The 26,041-nt window shown below is 42.8% G+C and overlaps 1 protein-coding gene across 1 annotated transcript in view; it reads left to right on the forward strand.

Moving 5' to 3' along the window:
* Window positions 1-12,574: 12,574 nt before the first annotated feature.
* COL17A1 (collagen, type XVII, alpha 1) overlaps window positions 12,575-26,041 on the forward strand; it is a 36,869-nt gene continuing 23,402 nt past the window's right edge. The window contains exons 1-14 of the mRNA XM_010564780.1: window positions 12,575-12,629; window positions 14,202-14,300; window positions 16,258-16,392; window positions 16,748-16,795; window positions 17,739-17,774; window positions 19,378-19,425; window positions 19,833-19,976; window positions 20,955-21,098; window positions 21,844-21,915; window positions 22,933-23,004; window positions 23,360-23,425; window positions 24,728-24,892; window positions 25,267-25,356; window positions 25,496-25,540. Coding sequence (XP_010563082.1) covers window positions 12,575-12,629; window positions 14,202-14,300; window positions 16,258-16,392; window positions 16,748-16,795; window positions 17,739-17,774; window positions 19,378-19,425; window positions 19,833-19,976; window positions 20,955-21,098; window positions 21,844-21,915; window positions 22,933-23,004; window positions 23,360-23,425; window positions 24,728-24,892; window positions 25,267-25,356; window positions 25,496-25,540 — 1,219 coding nt within the window. The remainder of the gene's footprint in view (window positions 12,630-14,201; window positions 14,301-16,257; window positions 16,393-16,747; window positions 16,796-17,738; window positions 17,775-19,377; window positions 19,426-19,832; window positions 19,977-20,954; window positions 21,099-21,843; window positions 21,916-22,932; window positions 23,005-23,359; window positions 23,426-24,727; window positions 24,893-25,266; window positions 25,357-25,495; window positions 25,541-26,041) is intronic.

Genomic DNA, 26,041 nt, shown 5'->3' on the forward strand with positions numbered 1-26,041 from the left:
GTGAAAAATCAAACCTCATGATTATACATGAAATGTGTGTTTTAAAATGTTTTTATTTGCCTGTTAAAGGAGTGGAAATATGGTTTTGTGCTTTCACCCCCCCTTTACTATAAAGAGTGATCCCAGAACAATGTATGTGGGAACAGTGTCCAAGTGTTACCACCGTTCAGATCTGGAAAATCAGCAGTCTTATGCTTACCTTATCATTTCTGGGTTTAGATTGTTCCGGCCTCATTTAGCAGTGACTTTCTTCAAGTTCTGCCTAGAACCAGACTACAGCTTGAAAAAGTTAGCAAAGAGGGTTCACAAATGGGATCTATTTAAGCAATATTTCTGGAAGAAATGCATGGTTTTCTTTGTTTAATTCTAAGTGGGAGGGATTTTCATTTTAAATTATAAAAATGAAAAAGAAATGTTGAAAAATGTTCTAAAGAGCTTTGAATTTTTTTTAAACCATTTACTTTGGGAAAACTTGTATTCCCAATGATTCCTCTTACTGCCCTGGAAAAAAAAAAAGAGGAAAGGAACAAAAAGAAATTTTCCACTTTTTGTTGTTTTCAAACTCTGTTGGAAACAAAAATAATTTTTTCTTATAAACTTTTCTATAAAAGTGGTGTGAAAACCAAAATTGATAGAGAATTTTCAGCCAGCTAATGATTTTGCTCCATCATTTGTTTCCTCTATTGTAAAAAATGGAGAGATTATCCTGGTTCTGGATCTGTCTTTTCCCCTTCTCCTAACTGCCATATACTCCTGAGGAAAAACCCATCTCTCTTTAAGCCACACAAAATCTGCAATAATGTTGCTGGAGTACAAAACCAGGTTTGGCCCATTGTATTCAATGTCCTTTTGTTTTCTAATTGAAACTTACAACAAAGGCAGTTTCATGATCAACATGCACTGCGCACAGGCACACCAACAAATGTGGACATGCCATCCAGGGACTGCAAGAAGCCTATTGTGTGCAAACATAAAAGCTCAAAAACTTGATTTGGCTAATTTGTTTTATCCTTCTATATTTCCTAAAGTGGCAGACTGGCATGCCATGTAGATGGGGCACAGTAAAGGTCTGTGTTAATAAAATAGACTGAGTTTGAATCATCATTTACTTTCTGCCCTGAATCCAAAATCGTTAGGTATTTTACACATGCTAGCAAAGATCCCTGAAGAAGGGATCAAACCATACAGAGTATACTCGTGCTGCATGTTTTGTGCTTTTAACATGTTTTCTCTGATCTGATACAACAGTTTCCAGCCCTTTTCAACTTGCAGACTTCTAAAGTTTTTTAAAGGGAGGGGGAAATCCCTCCATTGTAGACTAAAATCATTTGGAAATATGGTTATTTTACTTACCACCGGTACCTCAGAAAATCTGTGGTTGAAAAGGGTGGGTGAAATGTACTTCATCCACAATGGGGCCCAAATTGTCAGGTTACAAAACAGAAAAATCAACATACTGAATACACATTTTAAATACCCTTATATCTGAACTCTTTTTTCCCATGGGTGATCATTTGCTTCTATGCTAAATCAGAATCCCTGAAAATTGAAGCACATTCTCTTGGTGACCCACAAAGCTATATCACTGATAAATTTGTTAGGAGGTGTGCTCATTGTGCTTTCTTCTGGTGCTGGGGTTCCCCCACCCAGAATCAGGAGCGCTGCTGCCTGCATGGCACTTCACATTTCACTGACATGAGTCTCTCAGGAAGCGCCCTTTTTCTCTTGCACCTGGCAAGGCCATAGAGGGTCTACGTACACTGCAAGCACCACCTCAAGAGTGAGTATAAACCTGCCACCTCCATTAAGTCATTGACTTTCACTCCACATACTTGGTTTTGTCTTGGTCTAGGAAACCAGTAGTTAGAGTTCATTGTATCAATACAGCATTTAGGACAGGCCAAGTTCTGGAGAAGATACACTGCAAAATCCCCTGCATATTGGTTAAAAAAACTTCTAGGGATGGCTACTAGGCCTTTGGGGATATGTGAAAACTAGTGACACCTGCTTTACATCAATCTGGACTGCGTGAGCAAAGGAGGGTTGGCCACTGCTTATGCTTTGGGCCTGCCCCCAAGCTGCTCTGGAGCTCAGCCTAATGCTCTCTCTTAGCACAAGCTTGTGTGTAAACAATGTGGATAATGAAGAAATCTATTATGAACGCGAAGTTAGATCTTGACAATATACATATGGCTAGAAAGCCTGGGGATGGGCTACAGAAGATGTACCACAAACAGTATAGACTCAGTTGCAGTTCAGCTTATTGCCCCTGCAGTGATCCCCAGTGCTTGGCCAGGTTCCTGGGACTGGGTATGAGCTATAGGCTTTATGCACAATCTTGTGTTTAATTTCATTTTCTGTGCCCAGGTACTTTCAGGAGATGTTCTTGCACTATGTACAAACTTACCTGACTGACAGAGCATCAGTGGCACTTCTGTTCCTAAAGTCTCCTGAAAATCCTCTCTGGGCTGTGAAATAATCCTTGATCCAAAAACAAACCCTTTGAAACTTAGCAGGGAAAAGGACTTCCAGGGCAGGAATGTATAGAGCTGGAGAATGGGAGAGCAAAAGAAAACTGCTCTTGGAGACCCTTCAGTCACCCTCCCATGTGTTTCCTATCCTGCTAATGAGAATCCCTCTCTCTGTATAGGAGGTGAGTTGCTGCAACCTGTACTTCAGCCAGGCAGAGATTTTCCATAAGGATTTTTCTGCCAATGTGTGTTTTGAATTTTCTGTCAAGATGGCAGATAGAAATCAGGCTTATTTGCCAACACTCACAGTTTTCTCAGGTAGATCTCCAAGACAAGTGTTGTCTCCAGCTTTCGTCCTGTATGCGCTGTTGCACTGCAGTTCTCCCTGTTGCTTTTTGTAAAGGTGCTTAAACTCGCAGGCTTTGGACTGGCAGCAGGTAGAACTGGTTGAATTGTTTGTTGGAAAAACTAATTGCTTGGAATTTTGACCATGGGTATGGCTGGTGAGTAATTCACAAATCAGATCTTGTTTTCTTTGGGGCTGCCAGAAAGGTGGTGTTTTGGGTTTGTGTTTGGTTTTTTGGTTGGTTTTTGTTTTTTTGGTTTTTTTTTGCATGCTGCCAGTTCTTTATAAACAGTTTGCTTTGATTTTCTCCATTATTTATATTGGCAGCACCACAGCCAGGTCATCTGGCATTGGTTGTCCCTTTGCTGCCTGGCTGACTGAAACATTTGTTGTGCGAAGTTAGCAAATAATGCATTTTCTGGTGCATATTTTTTGTCTGAAAGACACTGGTGCTAAAACTGTTTTAAGGGTTCACAGGTGAGCTTGCAAACAGTCAGTAGTTTTCTAAAAGCTAGGGGATGGGAAATTATGTGATCCTGTGAATCAAACTTTGCATTCTCTTAAATAAAATACTCAAGGACTGTTTTCCTTTGTCTTTGACCAAGCAGATTTTGCAGTGGCCTGATTGTGAGGAACTAGCAGCATCAAACAAGAGACAGTCCAGCTCATAGCTCTGCTGCTGTATGCTGCACATGTTGCAGGCAACTCTTAACCTATAGGACAAAATGAAAGGGATTATTCATCATGCCAGCACTGGGAAGGGAGGAGTCTTATGGATGAAATTGACTTACTTTAAACTCACAGCATACCCCTCAGAGTGGCAGTGATCAGGACCATCTGCTTCACAGCTGTGTTCCCTGGCAGATGCTGCAGTTTGCTGGACAGCTGGCATAGCTCCCTAATTGCCATGGGTGGGGGGAGAGAGAGGGAGAGAGAGGAAGAGATAACAGCAGGTCATCTTTGCAAACAGGTCTGTTAACATCCCAGCCTTGATGCCATTAGAGGTGAGTCTGATATGGATAATAACTCCCGGCTCTGCCAGCCAACTCCTGCTGTACAGCCTGACCTGTACCAAGATGTAAAATATGCCCAAGCAGCAATACACATAAAAAGCTGCATGGAGGACAGCAGGACTTTAAGAGGTCACAGATGTTTTTTGTTTGGATCTGTCTGTCACCAAAGCTTACATTATCAGGAGCAGTCCCAGACACACAGGACAATGCACATGTCCATCCCCAGCCCTTGGGCTGGGCCGCTTGCTAGTAACTATTAGGCAGTTGCATTGCAGAGCATCAGGACAGCATCAGGGCCATAGTGTCTGTACAGGCTTGTCTCAGAGCAGAGGTAGATAGCTGTCTACAGCTGCTGAAGAGTCCCACTCCTCCTGTCTACACACTAATAGTAAGAGCAGCAAGCCCAAGTCTTCAGCTGCCTCTTCCCAGTCTCTGTCCCCCACCAGAACAGCCCAGGCCCTCCTCTCTTGACTAGTACAATTAAGTTTGTCCTGCGCTGTTAAGGGTCAGTGATTTATAATGCTCCATATGCATATATATAGTTTTATTATATTTATTGCTATTTATTATTTGCACTGTGGTAAACCTTAGAAGCTGTAGTGAGCCTCCCGTTGTGCAGAATGCTATGCAAAGCAAGAAGGAGAGAGGAAAAGCAGTCACAGCTTTTATATTAATGAGTACAAACAGCCAAGACATCTTCATCACTGAAGTCTCTTGGGACCTGGGAGACTGAGCTAGCAATGGTATTTGGCATCCTGACATTACTCACCTCCCGGCACCCCAAAAGCAATGATCTGTTCTCACAAGGCTTTTATTCATGCCTAAGGTTACTCACGGTGTTTCTCAAGTGATGTGCAAACTGTGGACTCAGGGCATTGAGTCAAGGGAGTGACTCTGGAGGCTCTGGTTTGTTCAGTAGTTGCCCAGCTCCATTGTGTAAAACCAAGGCACAGAGGGAACTGCAGTTGCTACCCCAAAATAGGTGTGGTTTCTTCTTCCCTGTGCGAACCATCCTTGTGTGGGCCTGCACTATTCCAATAAGCTTCTTGGCTGATTCACTACCCATGTAATTTATGTGTCAGTCGAGACAGAATTATCAGACCAATGTACATCTTATCCTGTGCTCCACAGCTCCCTTTGAAGTTGATGATAACAAGTTATCATCACTTGGCGGTTTCTAAACCATGAACACACCATAAGCTGCTAGAAGATGGCCATGACAAAACCAGCTGGTTTGGCTTTGAGACTCTTTATCTCTGGACTTTGCTTGCAGAGTGAGGAGTGATTCAGATGTGCTGTAGCACAGCCTCCTTCCAGGTGCGGTGAATGTGCAGTGTAGAGTTCTGCCTCATCTTCTCAACTTTTTCAGTGCCAGCATCAGCAGCTGTAAACCTTTGGAGCATCTTTCACCAGAGAAAATGGTGCTGTCTTCAACTATGATTTGATCTCTATAGCTGCCACACTGAGGCATCAATTGAAAGCTCAAAGTCTGTGCAGCCTCTTGTGCTGGGAACGGGGAAAGCAGCAAACTCTGCATCTGGTAAAACATTCCCAGGTACACGCAGCAGCAGTGTGACTCCGACTCTACAGACTTCACCTTCTACAAGCAAAATTGAGCAGGACAGACAGGGAATGGGAGGATGGTGATTGTTACCTCCAAGAGGACCTCAGGCTACCTCCCCTGCTCTAACCACCAGTCTGCACACCACCACTGTTACTTCTGAAGTGGCAGCTGGTGACCTGAAGCTAGGTCTGCTGCAGTTCATTGCACTGTGCCAGCTAGACACCTGACTTTCAGTGGCTCTGAATACCTGAGGCAATCACTGACTTCAGTAAAAGGTGAAGCAGCACAGGATCTCTCTAAATTATGTCCTTGATGGTGACACTTGCCCATTAGGCACCTGAGTGAACTAATCAGTGTGTTTCATCAGACAGCATCCTCAACTTCATCTTCTCCTAAATTTCCCCTTTTAAATGCAGAGTCAGTGGTTCTCAAGATGTGATTTATTTTCAGTTTCCTTTTAAAGCACCTCTATGTCATACTTCCCCCCCCTTCTTTTTCTTTCCAGTAAGAAATTGGCAAAATGACTCATGAAGAGATGCTCCATGAACCCTCTGTTCTCAAGAAACATTAAATCAGTATCTTTGTCACTGATGACATTGCAGGGATTAAAATACAGTAATTCTCTTATTTTATCAAAATTGTGATGGCTACCTTTTGTTTATGCATATGTAAAGAAAACTGGTAGACAAAGGTAAAGGAGGAAGAAAATTCCTCCAGTCCTGAATACATTATCTTGAAATGTGAGGTCCATTCTCTTGCTCCAGTGAAGTCTGTGTGCCATTCCAGTGAGTCTCCCTCATACTGGTGGGTCTTACAGAGCTAGAATAGCCCAGTGCATTCAGTGCTGGCTTTTCTTGAACAACTTCTGTCTGTGAACAGCCAGGCTATGTCTGAAGCACACAGCTGTGGATTGTGCTGGAAGCAGACGTGAAATGAGATGACCAAAGTGCAGATTTAAAGTGCCTTTGGTAATAAAAGGGTTGGTAATGTGTCACATTCAAAGAGCGTGAAGTTCAAAAAGCTGAAGCCACTTTTATCCTTTTGGTCAAGGCTTAAGCCAAGTGCAGTTTGGCCAGGTCCCAGGCTGAGTTCCACACCTGTTAATGACTTAATTACCACATGCAGCTTGTTTAGACAACTAAATGTCCTTTGATTAGTGTTCAGAAGGCAGAGTTATGGATGCTTGCTCTGTGCAGGGAGGAAATTATGCTTCATAAATACCTGTCTGACTAAATATAAATACAAGTTCTGGGATTTAGGAGATGCATTGATGAATTCCGAAGAAGTCTTGATCCCCATTAACAAACACAGGACGTAGCCTTTGGAGCAGCAGTGTAGTGCTGTATAGCAGCCATGTCCCTACACACCTTTAGAAATTTCCAGTATGGAACTTAACAGAGTACGACCTTGACAGTATGCAGCTACAATCCCTTGAAAGGTCTGTGCAAAAATCTCTATAGAGTGAGAGAAGCTAAGGTGAATTCTGATTCTTATAAAGAAGTACAGGGCACCGAATGACACTGTCATGTTCAGTGGGAGGAAAAATCTTTACACAAGATATAGTTAAGATGTAAAAATCTTTGTTGTAGGACACTGTACATACTAAAGTGTTGTACAGATTAAAAAACTGATTGGACAAATTAATGGAAAATATCCGTCAAGGAGTGATTGCAATGCTGCTGCTTTTTCTTAGGAAGTCTTCAGTGTACACCAGGAAAATATCTGCATATTCTTGTCCTGTTCACATCATCTTCCCAGAGCTGTTAAAATGGGCCATGGTGGAAGACGGAGTCGTGAGCTAGATGGAGTTTTGCTTTGACCCAACCATGGCTGCTCTTCTGCTCCAGTTCCTATTCAGTAAGAAGTCTGTAGGTGGTATACATGGAAGAAATTTTGTTCCTTACTCAGGTTGGTGTAATTTTATTTATTAATAGTTCTGCCTTCTGAATAGACCATAAGTATCTATGGGGCTGGCAAGGCAGTTCAAACTGTTGACTTGAGTGGTTTTGAGCTAGTTTGTATTAGCTGGGAGTTTAGCCCCTTGTATTGCAAGCAGCAAAATATGCTTAGCTTTTAGCCAGCTTTACAGAGACATCAGCAGGTGCTGTGTAACTTCCTGTAAGAAAATGCCAAAACAGATCTCAGATCACGTATCAGAAAGTACTGCCGTAACAGTTCATTTTCTCTGACATAAGCCTTCACAGCTTTGTCTGTCTGGGATCTAAATAGTTAATCTACCTGAGCAAATAGGTAGGAGCATTTTTTCTTTCAATAAAGTTTGATTCCTGGAGGCAGATCTTTTTTTCCAGTGAGTGTCAGATAATTGGAAGGGTAGGGTGAGGCAGGAAACCACGACACGCCCTTGTTGGGACTTGTTTAAGAGCACAGGAACAGAAAAGCAGAAGAAGGGCGAGAATAAAACAGGTTAAATAAAGAAGAGGTGAACATTTTTGGATGATCACTCAGATTCCACACACCTTTGGAAGGACATGATATAAAGTGTAGGTGGCACATTTTGGTAGAAAGGAAACGGTTGAGGAGAAAAACAGATTTTCAGTTCAGTAACGAAAGCAATCCAGGTAAGTTACATTACTAAAAAAAAAGGAGAAGAAACAAGTATCCTTTATTTTCTGTCTTCCAGATTCCTTGAAGAACAAGGCTGTATTGTCAAGCAAAATAGAGGAGGTGTTACATTTTTCTGTGGGGTATACAATGTAAAAATAAGATGGTGTAAGAGCTGGGTCATTTTGGGTTTTTGTTTGTCAGTGAATACAGCTCTTTTAAAGTGAGTATCAAGTGAAAAGAGTATACCTGCAGGGAGCTAAGAAATGTGAAGCCTAGCTCTGGGTATATTTTTAATGCATTTTGTGAAACTACCGTGCAAATATATAAAGTTTAGCTGAATGTTCTCTGTTCCGTAAGGGTACCAGCATGGTGAAATGCAGATCATCTGTTGGCTGTTTTTAAAACTGAGCAGATCTGAAATGTGCTGGAGGAATATGGTAAATTGGAGCTTCAGATGGTGGGTGCAGGGTACAATATTGAGGAATTGATCTCTAGTCCTGAGAATGCCTGGAATTGCTTCTGACTGAAAGTTTTTGTTGCCATGGACTTTGCCTCTGACAGGTAGGTTTATTTATCAGCAGTGACTCATTGATTATGACTTTGGGCCACATTTTTGTCATGGAAGATTAGGAGGCACTGTAAGGTGTTTCTGAAGCTTTGTCACAATAACTCAGAAAAGTCTGATCTGAGAATCAGTTTTGAATCCTTTCTGCAGCAGGTCTGGCAATTTGAACATAGTGGCATAAGGTAGAAGACCTGTCGTCTTTTCCTGTCTTTGGACTGACTTGTAGAGTGACTTTGGGGAAGTTACTTGTCCTTCTGTGACTAGTTTCTTCATCTGTGAAATGGTGACAGCAGCACATTCCTGTTCTGCAAACGTGGGGGTTTTTTGCAATACCAGATTGTTTTTCTCCCTTTCTGTGCCAGAGGCAAGAAGCTTGTGCAGGTCAGAATGGCCTTGCTTTGGCCTGTTTCTCTTTGGGTAGCACAATTAAGTAGAGGCAGTGAGGACACATTTTTGAAAGGAAGGCACCTGGCAGTGCAGGGTGAAAGTCTGGGCAGTGCTCCTGCTTGTGCTCTGGGAAATGAGCACATACTGGTGTCAAAGAAGGCAGGTCAGGTTCTGGGCAGAGCAGCATTTGGCTTCCACAGCATGTCCAAGCTTTGGCCAGGCATCTAACCTGCTTCCCTGGCATTAGCATCATTTCAGTGAGTCTACAAAATAAGCAGATTTGGAAGCATGATTTGGTTGATTTGATTCTGACTGTGTTGGTTTTAGTAGAATAACCAGAAAGGAACAGCTTTTAAAGCAGAATGAGAAGGTCAGATTCCTAGACTGTGGGGTGAAAGAGAGATAAGGGGGCATTTTTTAACCAGTTCTATTAGTCCAGGACAGTGGCACCTGAAAGGCTTGATTATGAGGAAGGGGCACCCTAAGAAACATTTGATATGATGGGAGACATGGCATTTGCTTTTAACAGTCAGTGACATGGTTTGGAGGCATCTACTGAGTCTCAGAGTATTCGTGATCAAACGGTTCCACTGACATTAAATATTAGTAATCTCAGCACCTGCTGGTGCCTCTTTCTCCTAATGGAGTGTCTCACGGCAGGAGCCTTATTAATGGAGAGAGGAAAGACCTGAAAGGATGTGCTGTGAGAGTGTAACAGCAATCTGTCATGAAAACTGGAGGGACATTGTGGAGGAATAAAAGAATCTGAAAATTTTACCATTAAAATATGTCTTTGTGGCTATTCCCCTCCCCTTTGAAAAATGTCTGTAACAAACTTTATTACCATTGCACACAATACCTAAATTCTAAAATAATAAGAGGGGTTTGAATGTCCCATCTCAGACTGGCTTAGCGTCCTTGCCAATGTGCTGCACTGCAGTCAGGTGGAACAGGGGGTGCAGGAGGCACCCTGCAGTGTTGGGTTTATGTGGAAAGCACAGATCTAAGCTTGCCTTGCAAAGCTGGGCAGCTATTACTATCCTGCTTTTCAGTGCTGTACAGACAGGAAGCAGTGTGCACAAGCGTGGCAGTGCTAGACTTCTCCTGGTTCCTAGTGCCATTAAGGTCTGCAAGTTGCCTGTTTTTGTGGGTGCCACAAGTGCACTACAACCCCTGAGCTTATGTTAAAGCGGCCATAGGGTTGCCCTGTCTTATGCTGCCTGCATTGTTTGAGAGTGATCCCACTTCACAAGTTTCTGCTTGTTTCATCAGAGATGAATTGCAGGTGGCAGTGCATCAGAGATCTCATCAGAGATGATTGCAGGTGGCTTCCCTGATTCAACAGCACTATTGCTTTGCCACAGACATAGCCCACAGGTATGTCTTTGTGAATCCAGATAGGAGCTGGTGAAATGAGTCAGTCCTGGCAGATAATGGAAATACAGCTCAATCAGCCTGCTGGAGCCTGGGCTAGCTTTTGCATTCATGTGGCAAACACACATGCAACATAGATCAAAATGCATCATGTGCTGGGGCTAGCCTGTGGCATGTGTGGCTCCAAAGATGTGGTTTAACCTCTTGTTATTGGTATCAGAGCAAGATATTTGCCTTTCTCAAGGGAAGGCAAAGATGCAGAGGATGCCTTCACTCCATGGTGGTGCTGGCCTCTTCCAGCATCCATAACCAGCACTGCTTCCCAGTATTGGAGTTCTGGGGCTACAAAGCAGTAGGAAAGCAGTTTCCAAATACAAAGCTGTGTTTGCTGCCAAAACCACTGGCAAACCCAACGGTGCTGACATCTAGACAACAGCTGGCAGCATCTGTTTTTAGGGAAGGAGCTTTAAAGATGCTTCCACTATTGATGCAGTAAGGAAGAGTGAATGACCAGGAGCCCTTCCATTGCAGGGGACTGTCATCCTGCTGGAGGAGGAACTCTCCTAACCCATATAGCTCCAGTCTTGCATAGGCCTTGGAATCAACACCCTGAATAATCCCTTGGAAATCCCCAGTGTTAGCAAGCACCGTAAGGGTTGGGTAGCATCCTGCTGCCAAGGTTGTGTAAAGACTTGGATGTGGCCTTAGGAGTCCCATTTACAGGGCTTCTTAGCCAAGCTCAGGGTCTGAGGTACAAAGAGTGAGGGCTATGGGCACCGTGGGTGTTCTCTGCAAAGTTCAGCTGTGTCTGTGTTAGGAGGCTAATGTGGCTTGACTGATGGTGTGCCTTCTACACTCAAATTGTTCCTGTCCAGCTCTGGGAATAGCAGGAGCTGCTCAAAGACAGAACTGAATCTGAACTTCAGATATTCCTGCAGATTCTCTGCTGCATCCTGCCTTGTGTCATTATTTATGCATGCACAGTACAAGCATAACATCAAGGGGGCTACTTGGTAGGCACTTTGTGGAAGGATAAGTGGAATCATGAGGATCAAACTCAAATGGTAGCTGAACTGGAGAGCACAGTCTTGGGTTCTGCCTCAAGCTGGGCTCTAGAAGTTGGGAGGAATTTTGCCCAAAGCTTTTTCTTAGACTCAGCCTGTTAAGTGTGTATATTTTGGTACAGCTGGGCCTTCAGTTTTAAGGAAGAGTCTTCAAACGCAGTGAAGAGTTTTGGCCTATTATCACCTTGTGCACAAATTAAAATCTTTTCCCTCTCATTGTTTGCAGCTGCACAAGTTGAAATGTTATCTTAGAGAGACTAGGAGTGAGCAACTGTGTATTTCCTTCTGACAGAAGTGTTTTCTCTTCTAGCTGATGTTTCATTTCCAGAATTACAATGTTTCTTTGTGGTACTCCTGCCTTGGCAGACAGTCATACCTCTGCTAGAGACTGTAATTTTGACTAGAGAGGGAAGAAGAGTATGCACAGCATTCACAGTAGTGATTCCAATACTGTGTAGACTGGCGTGAGCTGACGTTAAATTAGATCAGATTCCAAAGCCACAGACAGGGCCTCCAAACCATCTCTGCTCTGCCTGTAGAGCAAGATAAAGCACTTCCTACCTTAAGTTCCTTGCTGCTGAAAATAGCTATTTTAAAGGTACCTCCAGTGTTTTTCTGCTTCACTAAAGTCAGTGCTGTGGCTTTAGCATCAATGTACCCTGAGAATGCACAGTATTACTGTCAACAGTGCAACAGTATGTCTGCTTAGGTTTTTCTGGCAGTACTGACATGGTGTAGGTAGCTTAACTCCTGCAAGTGCCTGCATTTCTAAATCCTGTACTGTTGAGTCCTGCCCAGAGCAGATGTGTGGGAGTAGTGTTTGGATCCTGTGGTTTTGATCAAGCCTTTATAGGGGCACAACTGGAGACCATAATGTAGTGCCACAAAGTCTGGATATAAATTCAGGTCTAAACTTCTCCAGCACTGAGTGGATTTGCTTCAGTTGCCCCTATCTCACCTGTTGGCTTTAGAACCTGTACTGCTGTTTCAGCTCTGCTGCATTGTGCAGCATCCAATTTTGTAGGCAAGTGGTGCTGGCCTATTAGTAATACTCACATGGCTCTGGAAAGGCACTGTAAACTTCCTGGCATAGATGTCTTCCAGGCAGTCTAGTCCCCAGCTGAAGGGAAAAAAGTGGTTGGACTTGTGGGGAGCTGTTGTCATCTCCTACTGTTCATAGAGCTCTGAGTGCAGTCTCTCTGTTTTCCCTGCAGGTGGCAATGGTATGGATTCTGTAACAAAGAAAACGAGGCAAGATGGATCAGAAGTTACTGAAAGACGTAAGGAGAACATTTTTAATTTTTGTTACACATCAAAAATCCCAGAAGTGGATGTGCAGTTTTTTAAGGCATTGAAGGCTGACCAGAGGTCCAGAACTAAAGTCTGCGCCTGTCCCTGGTCTCTCTGTTGAAGTCAGAATAAGGAATAGAATGGGCCAAGATCAGACATTTAGAGACATGTAGCATGACCTGATTGTTTAACCACAGATGACTGCCCTGTGGTAACATGTCTAGCCAGTAGTGCAGACATTTGGATTCTCCTACTACCTCTGATATCAATGCCCTGCATGGCCTAGAAAATGTTCTTTAGATATCTTTTTTTGGCTGCGTGTAAAACAGGGGATAAGTTTCCTGCTGGCGTTATGGGAATTAGCTAGTAGGAAGCTAGTAAGGGGTCTGACCATGGGCTTTGCTGTTACAGCAATGGCTGTGGTTTAGAAGTGCCCAGAAATAATAATACTTCCATGTTTTACAGGGATCTTGTAAGGAAAAAAGTCTTTCATGGCAGTGATGTTCTTAGTTACTGTAGAGTTAGAAAGGCCTGCAAACAGACAGCATTATGCGCTAATGAGACTGCAGCCCCTAGGCAGTGTGGTCTTAAGGGACTTTTCTTTAAATAAGTCAACCTTCTTTGAATGATTCATGCTCTTCCATGGAAATTAAGTAGAATATTGATCTTGTTTGGCTATATTAACACGCCATTACTTCTGCACCCTTTTCTTTCCTCAGTTATTACAGAGACTGTAACCACAAGACTGACGTCCTTACCACCCAGTAAGTAATTGTCAGTCATTACATTACTTCTGCTCAGTGTTCTGTGCCCCTCCATGCTATTGAACTGCATTATTTCCATAAATCACTGGGTGCAGCAGGTCTCGGTGCAGAAAGACTTGCACCCAAAGAGAAGCTATTTTCAGAAATGCTTCTCCCAAAATACCTGTTACTGGAGAGAAGGAGCAGTATGTGGGGAGTTGTCTGGGTATTGTCAGAAACAAAGCCTCACAGTCCACTAAGACTGGTAGACTAGACTTTCCAAGGGCTTAAGCCCAGATATAGGGCCTCCAGTGGTGACTGTCTCTTGGGGACAAGGGTCAAAAGCGATGGGTCTGCAGCCTCCACTGCTGGGGCTGCAGTGTATTCCCCTCTCATCTTACCCAGCTGACAACAGCAAGTGAATCTTTTGGGGTAATATTAGACATCACAGGTGATTTCTACCTCTGTAGGGAAGTACAAGTACCAAGTAGGGAAGAATCCTTCATGTTCTTTATACCACCATACTCTTGATTACCTTGCTGCAGCTGCGTTGGAAAGGAATTGCACTATCATCTCATTTATGATGAGGGTTAACAGGAGTATTCTTCAGTCCATGTATGGAGCAAAACTTGAATACAAACCTTCTGGGTCTGCGGTGTGAATGCTATCTGCTCTGCCAAGACACTTCCCTGCAGTTCTGATATCTCACCAGACGTGAAGCTATACTTGTAATTGAGTGTGAGGACAGTCTTGCAGTGTCCTTGCTCTTCTCATCTTTTACCCTGAGAGAATGTCTCATTTTGTGCTTATCTTTTCCAGAAGGAGGGAGCAGCAGTGGGCTCAAAACATCATCCCACACTGGCGGGAGCGGAGTGGAAAAGAGGTCTTACACCCATGGCAGCAGCTATGTAACTTCAAGTAAGGAATGAAAACATTGCACAGTGAGCAAACAGACAGCAAGGCAGCATAAATGGTCTGAGGAGAGATTCAGGGCAGGGAAGTAGCATAAGTCAGAGGCAAGGAAAACAGGGTTTATGAAAGTAGAAGTGGGAAATACTCAAAGCAAAGCTATTACTTCCCTAAAGTTGGGTGTGAGGATGGGTGAGTAAATGGCAAAATTCTCATTTTCCACAGAAAAAACTTGATTTCAGGAGAAAAACAACAAAAAATGCCATTCCCACTGTTGTTAAGAAGTCATTCGGAAACCAAATTTCCCTTCTTTCAGGATTTCCAAATCACAGTCTTTCTGACCATTTTTGTTCAAAAGACAGTTTTGATTAATCTTTTTGTTGATCTTGCTGAAGATAGATTACTATTAAAGAATTTCCTAGAAAATATTTTCTTGTGTGTGTCCATCCGTGGCTTTAGCACTTTGAAGAGTCTGACAGATTTTCTGGATGTGCTAAATCAGTATGTGCTGTCTACTCCATAAAAACAGGGTTCTTCTCTAACAGCATTCTTTGTCCAGCTGTTAGATTGTCATAGCAAAGGTTCCTGAAGAATAAGCTTCCTAAGCAGGTTTCTGGCACACCTGTCTCTCTGTCCCCAGTGGGACAGACTGCATAACTATTCTTGCAGAAAACATTCTCCATGCTCCAAAAGAGCTAACAAACCAAATAGAGTGAAGCGCAGTTTGGAAGCTCAACAGGAGAATTAGCCATACCCAATAGATCTGACAGACACCTCCATACCAATTAAAGGCCAGAGTTTGGAATCACTTTGCCTCAGGGCAGATGTGAAGTAACTCCAGTGAAGATGTCAGTCTAATTGTCTGGACTGGCACCAGTCTGAGAACTGAACCCAGCCCTGCAAACTCAGACAACTCTGCAGGATTGTCATCTTCCTCATTATTTCTTTTCAGTGTGTGAAGGAAGAGAAAAGTATCTGAACTTCAGAGATAATGAGTTCTTGCAGTTTCACAGAGCATTTTCTAATCTCTGCTTTCCCACTCTCCTTGCAAAATGCTTCCAACGGAGGTCTACTTGTCACAGTAGTTCTTTCTGCTGAATTAAATGGAAAAGTTACCGAACAAAACAGGTCCTTGTAGAGGGGAAAGTTGGCAAGGAAACACTCTGTTGAGATCACAAGGGCATGCTCTTTTTGCAGTGATGGGTAAACAATAGCCAGTCTGATCCTGCTGATCAGCATGATCAACATTGCACTTTGCCACAGGGTTCCCTTTCTGCTGCATTCTGATCACGGTCCAGCATTAGATTTCATATAAGAGTATGAACACATTCTCCACAGCACTGATGTGAATTAGGAAGGAAAATTCTTTCCTCTGTCTAAATATAACAGCCACTAATAACCTCCAGGCTGTCTTGGTCCTGATGCACACCTCAATCACTTCTCTAGAAAATGGACTGACAAAGGCATGACTAAGTGAGAGTGTGGATAGCTGCTTTGGAAGGGAAGCAGACTCATCTCTGCTTCCTGTATCTCATGAACTGCATCCTTTAGCACTTTGAGTTTGGCTTAACAATCATCTCCTGTTTTTTGTGGCCTATGCCATATAACACTTGAATTTAGAGGTGGATCTGTATCCAAACCAAAACCGAGCACCATCCAGAGCCAGATTTATTCCTGCTCAAGGAATTCCTGCTCATTCATCCCCCTAGGCCAAAACCTGCTGTCATATATATCATTGACAAGATTAGTTTTGAAACCACAAAGATAACCAATACTCCTCTCTGCACTGAATGCTGAGGACAGTCAGAGTTAGACCCAAATGTGGTTCTTGCCCATCTCTAGTTGTGAGGTACCAAATGCAAATTTGTCCAGCTCAGACGACAGTAATATAAAGCACCCAGGGCATCCAGGGTGTACATCCAGGGCATATCTTCAATTTGCTGACGGCGTTTTGTTTTACCTATAGGTGGAAGTGGTAGGTTGAATTCATCATCATCCTCTGGCTACAGACAAACCCAGTCTCCCAGCTCTACTCTCACCAAATCACCTGGCTCAACATTTGAAAGAAAAACCTATGTCAACCGCCATGCAACATATGAAGGTATCACAGAATATGACATAGAAAGGAGGCAATATGTAGTGCACTCTGAGGTCACATTAATGCAGAATTGTCCCAAACAGCACAGGAATCCCATTGTGGTTTTCCTAGGAAATAAGCCACTGGGGACACATTTTAACGTTTAACTCCTATTTATAATAATGCTCATTCCTAAAAGGAGTTATGGCATATTTTTGTTGAAAGACATTAGAAGCTCCTTCATGTAATTCTGAATAGCTCTGTTTTTTAAATGGAAATATTTGTTGCCCACTGGGAGACAGTTACCAGGAAGACATGTTCTGAAAGCTTTTAATGATCTTGTACAAAGTATTAATGAACACCTTTCTGTTCTTTGCAGGGAGCTCCAGTGCCAACTCTTCTCCTGAGTTTCCCAGAAAAGAGTTTGGTATGTTCTTTTTAGAGCTCTTCCTCTGAACATTATGGCAAGGTCACGTGAGTTGGTGGCTACGGTGGCTTTTTGCACATTGCTGTGTCTTGCTCTACCTATGCTGACTATGTATTGGGCAGCCAGTGCAGCTCCACTCCATGACTTCGGAAGAGTTATTTGGGATTTACATTAACAGCTGACAGCAGGGTCTTTAGTTGATACATATTCAAACAGAGGGTGCATACTGTATATCTGCTACCCTCAACTGCTTTTGTGATGCTCCCCATATGGCATGGGACATGGACAGGAGAACATAGACATGGGATGCTTCATAACATTTCTCCCTGCCCCCCACCCCCAGAGCTGGGAGAACAGCTCCAAGCAAGAAAGCCAAAGCTCTTAGGATTTTTGAGCCATTGCTGGATATACTTTTCTAGTACCTCTTTTCTAGGCTTCAACAGGTTTATATGGAAAGCTGAACTGGCTATCAAGTGATATATTTACACTGAACATTGTCAGCAGGTATGAGCTTGCCTGTCCAAACTCTGAGCTGCCAATTTTACCCAGTGCAGATAGTGAAACAGTATGATCAGGCCATCTTTCTGGCTCAGAGAGGAGACAGGGTTTCGCAGTGCCCAACTTTGGCTGGTGGGCTAAACAGGCCTATTAGCTGCCTTTTGGCCTGTTGAAACAGGAGATCACCATCTATGAAGAACATTTATGTGTACAAAAAGAAACAGCAGTTGGTCCAGAAATGATAAAGGTGCTACTGATTCTTTAAGATACCTTACGGTCTAAAGGGGGCCTGGTAAAAACTCCAAGCATTCAATTTCCCCAGTTGTGCCCCAACTAAAGGTTATTGTCTGAATCTGAGCACTCTGAGCAAGATCCATGTGTTCATTTTCAAAGATGTCACAGGCAGTAAAGCCTAATACTGCTTTTCTCTCATTGCTGTTCACAGCATCTGCCTCCACGAGAGGGAGAAGCCAAAGTCGAGGTGAGTGATACTGTTCTTTTAGAAGCCTCCTTTGTTTTATTCAGTATGATTCAGGGTATGTTAAATGGACCTATTTCTTAGCTGGAATCAACCAGTTTAAGTGTAGATCAGTCAGATGAGGTACGTGGATTTACACCACTGTAGATGTGAACCATTTATCTGTAAGCAATTGCTTAAACAAGCTCGGTGTAAAAATTGATCCTAGAGAAGGTCGTGGTGGTTTGGACTGTGTTAGAAAGGAGGATCTACTTGAGGACCTGGACATCTGGGAGCATAGCAGATAGTCTTCCATTTTGTCTGTTCGCTACCATAACCTCAGTCCATCCATGCTCTGTGATCTGCCTCTGACGTATTTACAGTAATTGTATTCATGTTCCTCTTACTGTGATCTATCTTACAAACCATAAGGCCATACCCTGAAATGATCTCATGCTGGTAGTAAGGAGATGGTGAGGAAATTATGGACTTGCTGTGGTCTGTTTAGCCAGCTCACTGTAAAGCTCTGCATTATTTAAATCATTCAGCTCTTCTAATAATTTATTAACAGCGTTGGGGAAAGAAGGATTATATTGCTTGTAAGAGTGTAATATCTGTTCCCAGCTGCTTGAGGAAGAAACTATAATGTCACTTTATCCGAGTTAATTTTAGTAGTGGATATAAATCAAAGTGCACTCTTGCACACTCTTCCTGGAGAATGTCACAGTTACCAATTATTCTACCTCAGATCTTCACAGTCTCCTCTAGCACAGTACACACCTGAGCCCCCAGCAGAACTAGGCCATACATAATAAAACGGACACCAGAGAATCAGCTCCAGCTTCTCGTATTACTTCAGAAAATAATTCTAATCCATCAGCTTCTCCACATGAATGCCAAAGCTAGTGTTTCTTTTATAGTGCATGCACTGTCAGATTTCATCTTGAGAAGCATGTATCACATGTCCTGGCTGGCCAGTTTGCTTGTGGGTAGCAAGGTTAAAGGCTTGCCCCACCCAAATCACTTTAACTCTATAGTCTCTTGTGCTGGACAGTAAAAGTCAGTAATAAAATCGAGTACCTGGTGAGAATGTTTGCTTAAAACTGGCCTGGTTACATTCAGTGAACCAAAAGAGAAGTCAGCAGGTTGTAAGAAACTAAATTGTACAGCCCACTGTAGAGATGCCAGTGTGAATTTTACCCAAGAAGTGGTAGGGAATTTGTGTATTTAGTAAGCTTCTTTTGGCTCTCTATGTTTTTGTCCAGAAGGACTATAATAATAATAATTGTGATGAGGGGGGAATATCAATGTGATTGAGGACTGCATAATTACGCCTTCTGTATGTCTGGCAGTAACAATGCTATTGACTTCAACAGAGGCCCTCAATGAGTAAAATATAGCTCTCTGGAATTAAAAGTAGTAAAATGTGACCCCAAAACAAAAAGTCACCCAAACCAATTTGCAACCAATTCACATGGGCCATGAATGCTGCTCAGATCAAGCAGCAAGGCAGCAAGATGGAACATAGCAAGAAGGAAGGAATTCACTTCAGCCTAAAGATTCATTCCCGGCTCAGGACACAAATGCACCTCACTCCATATTCATAATCTGCTTTTTCTCTTCCCAGAGAGTGAAATACGAGTACGACTGCAGAGTGCATCTCCCTCTGGCAGATGTAAGTGCCATGGCTTTTATTCCAGGGGGATCAGTTATAAGATAGAGGGTGTTGCTGCTCAGGGTATGTCTGCAGTGTCTCTGGGACCCAATCTTCATGATGACAGATAGTAGCATGTCATTCTTTTTTTCCTGTTAAGAACGTTCATTTGTCTTCCCCTTCTGAACAAGGAAGCATGCTGTGGGTTAGATGGTGGTCTTACAAGGATGTAGTTGTACTTAATCCCAGAAATGAGGCCCTGAAGCTTTGTTATTAAGTAAGTGGCAGCCCCAGAAGGCACCCCCAGAAAGTACAACTTCATAGACACTCACAGGTAAATTCCACTGAATGGTGTAGCCAGGGCAAGATTACTAGATCAATGAAACAATGGCTTTTGGGTGAGTCTGGACACTTGCTTTTCCTTCCAGGGACAGAGTTGGATGATGTGAAACGTTTGCTGAAAGGAAGTCGATCAGCCAGCTGCAGCCCTACTCGATCACCATCAAGTACGCTCCCGATACCGAAAAAGGCTGTGGTGGAGACAAAGATGGTTACTGAGAGCTCTCAGTCAGGTATTTGGCAGAGGATGGTTAGCACTGCTGGAGCCATTCCAAACATTATTTTCCATAAAAATACCCAGTTGCTAAGAACCTCCAAGTAAGAATACATGGTCTCTGTCCCAGACAATGGTGGCAATACAGGAAAAGGGTCAGAATGCTGGAGGGCTGTCCAGATGTTGCACTAACAAGAGATATCTTGGGTAGCTTTCAAGTGACTTGTCTAATTTCCATAAAAACAAGCCAGTTCCTGCTGCCACCAGCTTTAATTCAGAGGTGTTTCTGGCAGAGACAAGAGCTCTAAGCAAATACGTCTTAGGGTGATTTGATCTTATCTCCAAGCAAGATGGAGATAGCACTGAAGACAACATTTGGGTCAGTGATTTATTGGCCACACCACATGATTCAGAGATCACTAGGACTTGATAATAATGGAAGTGGTACTTAAAATGCTATAACCAGCTTTTATTATTTGTAAGACTCACCATAGTGCATGAGATAGTGGTATTCACATTCACTCTACTGTTCTCCAGCAGTATCTAGGAACAAGCAATACCTTTTTTCTTGTGTGTGGCTCAAATCCTGTCTAAAACTGGGAATTTTAGTCCAATACACTAGTGAACCAATCAGAGCTACATGTGGGAAGCAGAAGTCATACATTCCATGGCCCAGGATGATTTATTACAGAATGGCAGACCAAAGAGTTTTATCCTGGTATCATAGCATCTACAAGCAACAAAATCTCTTCAAGGTGTTTTGTGAATGGTCACACTATCAAGTCAATCTTTATTCCATTCGTTAAAATTCAGGTGGGCTATAATCAGCTGGCATTTGAGGTCAGTTATACCATGTTAACCTGGAGTCATTGTGTTGACTTCACAAGGGTAACTGAAATTTAAGGCAGATGAAGTTGTTTGCCATGTAAACCTGCAACACATGCTGAGCCACAAGCCTGGTCTCATTGAAAACCACTTCTGTTTGGTTTTTTTACAGTGTCAGGGACGTATGATACAACCATACTGAATACCGCCCTCCCTTCATATATGTGGTCCTCCACTCTGCCTGCTGGGTCTTCCCTTGGTGGATACCATAACAGCTCTTCCTTGATCAATGCTATGTCTCACTCTACAGGATCAGGTATGCCTCCTGGACCACCCAGGCTTGAAGGATGTAACTCCATACTGAAACTGGGTCAACAGCAGTGCTTTTTTTTTGTACAGCAAGAACTAAAATGATGGAAGAATCAAGATGGCAGGGGATATGCTTGAATTTTCTCTGGTTTTCTGTAACTTGGTGCTCTCTGCTTCTACACTGACTGTATTTGAAAATCCTTATTTGTGAGGTTCTATTGTCCTGACTGCCTGATCGGTCGCTACACTTTGATGATAGCTTTATCAATGAGGTCAGGCTCATATTCCCTACCAAAACTAGTTTTAGACTCTAGTTAACATTGGATTATCCTGGGCCATTATAAGAACAAGTGGGCCTCACCCTTCAGTCCTCATACACTGAAGATGTAATCAGTAAGTGCTGAGTGTGCTTATACCTTTTAAGGCCCACTTCTAAATACCAGGGATGCTGCATTTCCCGCTTGCAGAGAAAAAGCTTTATGGTAGCATACTGTTAAAAGCTTTGCTTTCTCAAACTGCCTCATGATTGCAAATTGTCTGGTGTAGGATTTTCTCCCCTTTGTCAGTTCAGTAAAAGAGTGGTTTGGTGTCACAATTTTCAAGATTTTTCCTCTGTGCCATTATTGTGCATTGTCACTAACTGCATTTCCAAGTGATGCTGACTCTTAATTTCTGTGACTATGCCACTGACCTTTGGGTGCTGGATTTCTGATTCCAGAGAAGTAATAACATTTCACTTCCTCTTTTTGCAGTTTTTGGTGTTCCAAATAACCTGGCTCCCAGCAATCATACTCTGAACGCAGGCCTGAGCACTTCCTCTACAGGTTAGATTTTTCTCTTCTTCCCTTCACACTTTCACAGCACCACAGTCCTGGCAGACATGTACCATGAAATAATACTATATCACACAGTTTCGCTTCTGTTCCTCATCTCAGTGTCAGCAGCTTCTCTGCACATCCCAGTTAATTTTTGGTTACAGTGGATTTATTCTGAGCCGGCCCTGTATAGCTGGTGTCAGGTCCTGACTATTTTTGTCTAGGAGGCAGGGAAAACGAGATTTTGCAAGGAGAATAATTTGTCTTTTGAAAGACACCTGTTAGGCCAGCCTGTTTCTTGCCTAGAACAAATCAGGGTAATGCCTTAAAAAATAAACTTATGTGTCCTAATCCATAAAGGCCCACTGCTCCTCTGTCAGTTTTCCCTGTAATTTCCCTTTGCTTCACCTGGCTCATGGCTTCTGTCAGACTCTCTTCAATGTCACTAAACCACTTCTCTTCCTTTCAGTCACACACACTATGCCTACACAGCACAGTGCCATCATGCAGGGTCTCTGACTGTGCAGGGTGTATGAGAGCAGTCTGTACACTGCATTAATATTGCCACACTGATTCTGGTGCCAAAGGTGCCAGCTTCCAAGCTGTTTGCTTCTCTTTGGACAGTACTTTGACACACACTGTGTGCAGTTGTCTCTTTAAATTTCCTGTAGTCAGTCCAAACCAGTTTTCTGAATTTAGCTTTTTTCCCCAAGTGCCCCACCTGCAGAAATGTCCATGCAGCCATGAGAATGGCCTTGCAGTTTAGCTTGAGATAATGTTTTAAAATGGTCACCATTATTGTCCTGGGCCAACAATAACTTATACAGCAAAATGATCTAAGGAAAAGACAGTTTGTAAAGAAGATCTTTGAAAAGAAATGCTTAGGCCTGTGATGCCTCCAGCTAGCTGGCAAAATTTCTTGGGAGAAGTCATCATTATTGTCATTGGTTTTGTTCTGTTTTTAGCCAGAATACCACCTGCACTGCAGGACTTTTATAATGCCCATTGCAATGTTTTTCTTTGCAGTGTTTGGAGTTCAAAACAACCTGTCTCCAAGCTCTTCAACCCTGACCCAGAATGCTACTGCAGCCTCCGCAGGTCAGCAGCAATTTAAGCCTAGAGAAAGTGTGAGGGCCACCAATGTGTGCTGCCTTGTCCCACCTTTTCTATAGTGACTGGAAAGTTCATATTGACAGAGGCTCCTTCATTACCATCTTCTGTGAAGCAGTGTGGTATGAGGGGATGTTGAGGAACATTTCCTCTGCTTTGCATGTGCAGGAACAGCTCCCATTGCCTATGGAAGCACTAGAGAGTTGCTTGCTGGGGAAGCCCTTGCTTGTTTGAGTTGTCCTGAATGAGAGAAGATTTTTGAAATGGTGTGCAGCCCAAGGTTGGTGTGTGTAGATACCTTGTTATCCTTCGTCTCTTTCATTCTCAAATTTCTTCATTGCAGCATATGGGATGAAGAACACTTCTCAGAGTAACACCATGGCAAGTACTGGTGTGTCTGCCTCAGCAGGTGAGTGTGTCATTCACAGATGTTCAGGCATGGTCTTGTACAAGCATATCATGATAAAAACAAGTTAGATACTCAGCCAGCTGAGTGACACTAACACCTGGCTCCTCAGGAGCATGACCACTAGCCAAGTCTTCTACCAGTACCTTTCTGAAAAGAAAGCAAATGAGCCAGAAGCTAAGAATGAACAAATGAGCTGGTCTGATTCAGATCTCCCCCACTCTGTGGTAACTTGAATGATTTAATTGCAGCTATTTCTGCTCAACAGGCAGGTAACTGGATAGAAGATCACATGTGTGAAATTTTGCTTCACTTGGAACCAAAACATTTGCAAGGTTGCTCTTAAACATTGTATTGTAGTAGTACCAGCCTCAACCACTCAAAACTCAAGGAATTGACTTATACATGATCAGATTTTTTTTTTTAATGAGAAAAGTTGAGGTATTTCTACTGGCCTTTTGTCCTTGAATGGTTGGGATTCATCTTTTCCAGCTTTTTTCTGCAGCTTTGAGAGCTATAAATTAGTCTTTTATTTTTTGTGTAAGGGAAGCCAAGTTTCTTTTGTAATCCAAGGACTCCCAAAGATGAGGCTTAAAAATAGATGTAAAAACCACAGAAGTTATGATAACATTTCTAATACAGGTTTGCTCCAGGTTTGTGTTAGAGTAATGGATTAATACCATTCTGGTTATCTTGATTTTCAATGTTTTGTCAATTTGTGTGCAAATTCAAGTTTGTACACCATTCCAGGCATACTTGATACTACCTAATGGCAGAAAGGTGACCACACCAATGTTTTTGAGCCTTGTTTGATCTGTGCCAAACCTCAGTAAGCTACAGTTCAATGCATCATAACTGTGCCTGGCTCCCAAGGATATGGTGTGCTTTGTGCTCTACGGAGTAGATCTGCTAAAGGTGCTCCTCAGCTTGAGCTGTGCTGGCTCTGATGACCCTTGACTGTCTCTCTCAGACTGAGTTTCTATGATTCTATACTAAGTGTGTTTGAGAAGTGAAGAAGTCATTGAGCAAGTAATTTCTGTATGTGATTGAATTCCAGATGCTATTTCTGGTAGCAGTTGCTCCCCTGCTAGTGAAATACACATTTCTAAAGAAATCTAATGACATGCACAGCTCTCCTCTTAGCTTCAGTAACCAGTGTGTCCCTTACTGGGTGTTTATAGTAGTGGCAACACCAATCACAATGGAACTACCTATTTTAATGAATAGAAGTGTTGTGGCTTATAGTTATGACTCAGTGGCCCACACTCATCTCCTCCTCTTCCCCTTCCTTTACCAATATTCCAGGGGGAACCATTCTGAGCTCCCAGGGAGATGACATTCTACGCAAAGACTGCAAGTTCCTGCTGCTGGAGAAGGAGAATGCCCCAGCAAAGAAGGAGATGGAGCTCTTGATCATGACAAAGGACAGTGGCAAAGTCTTTAGTGCCTCTACCACTGGGCTTAATGGAGGTAACTTCTTCTCTTCAGGACATGTGGATATGCTGAGGGCAGAGAAATGGAGACTGATCATAGGGGGAGTACAGAGTTCAGGACACCACACCTGACTCAAAGCTCTGTAAGCCAAACAAGAAGCTCTGGCAGGCAGTTAGCCTTTAACCATGCCAGCTGCGATCTAGGTCTAGCTTTTGCATTTGAAGCTCCAGAGTGTGCCTTGGAATATTTCACAAAGCTCAGGAGCTTTGAAAGCAAAAAACTAGATCTGGTTTAAACAGGCAGAGCTATCGTGTCTTCCCAATAAAAAATATGCCTTTTGCCAATGAAAGAAGATAGGCCTCGTTGAACTTCTGGTGTAATGTTTTTAATTATATTTGGTTCCTGTTCAGGATCCTTTGTAGAAGACACCCTGAAGAAAGAGAAGCAGGGGTTTTCTTCCTCTTATGCTACAGATACTGGCCTAAAATCAGATGCAAATGGTAGGAGTTTTTCCCTGTGGAAATGCAATAGGACTTTCTCCTTCCACCTCCATTACTACCTTCCCCTTTCAAGCCCACATTCTAAGTTTAATCATGCATAAAAAGACTGCTAAAGCCTCTTTTACTGCTGTTAAAACAGGAGGACTGAAATCTGTGCCAACAAGGGACAAAGCAACTTATGCAGGTAAGTGATGCAGTTCAGACTTTCCATGGAAGAAGCACCAAAGTACAATATACAAAAAAGCAATCATTCTTGAGTGACATGAGTGATCTCTCTGCAATGACATCAGAGGGAGGGAATGTTTAGGAGTCTATTCTGTCTGTAATGAGCAGACCACATGCCAGAGAAATTGGTACCAGTGATTTGATTGTGGATGGGTGGGCGCTTGGGGTATTTTTTTATTGCTGGAGAAAATCAGATAGCTGATGGTACAACTGCATCCTGCTACCAGGACAGATTTATGGAGAGGAGAGGGCTCAGACAGATCATGCTGGCTATTGCTGTCATTTATGGCTCAAAACTGTACAAAAAGTTGAACCCAAGGGGATCACGTTTTTCAGCTGTTATTTTAAAATGCACTGACTGTTGGCCCCTGTTGGAATTCCCATTGGGAATGCTGTTCCCAGCTTCCACAGGGACTAGAATTACACCCACCACATGCAGAGTGGGGTGTAAAGATTTTTC

The sequence above is a fragment of the Haliaeetus leucocephalus genome, unplaced genomic scaffold (assembly GCF_000737465.1).
Source record: "Haliaeetus leucocephalus isolate CR32 unplaced genomic scaffold, Haliaeetus_leucocephalus-4.0 Scaffold184, whole genome shotgun sequence".
Lineage (NCBI taxonomy): Eukaryota > Metazoa > Chordata > Aves > Accipitriformes > Accipitridae > Haliaeetus > Haliaeetus leucocephalus.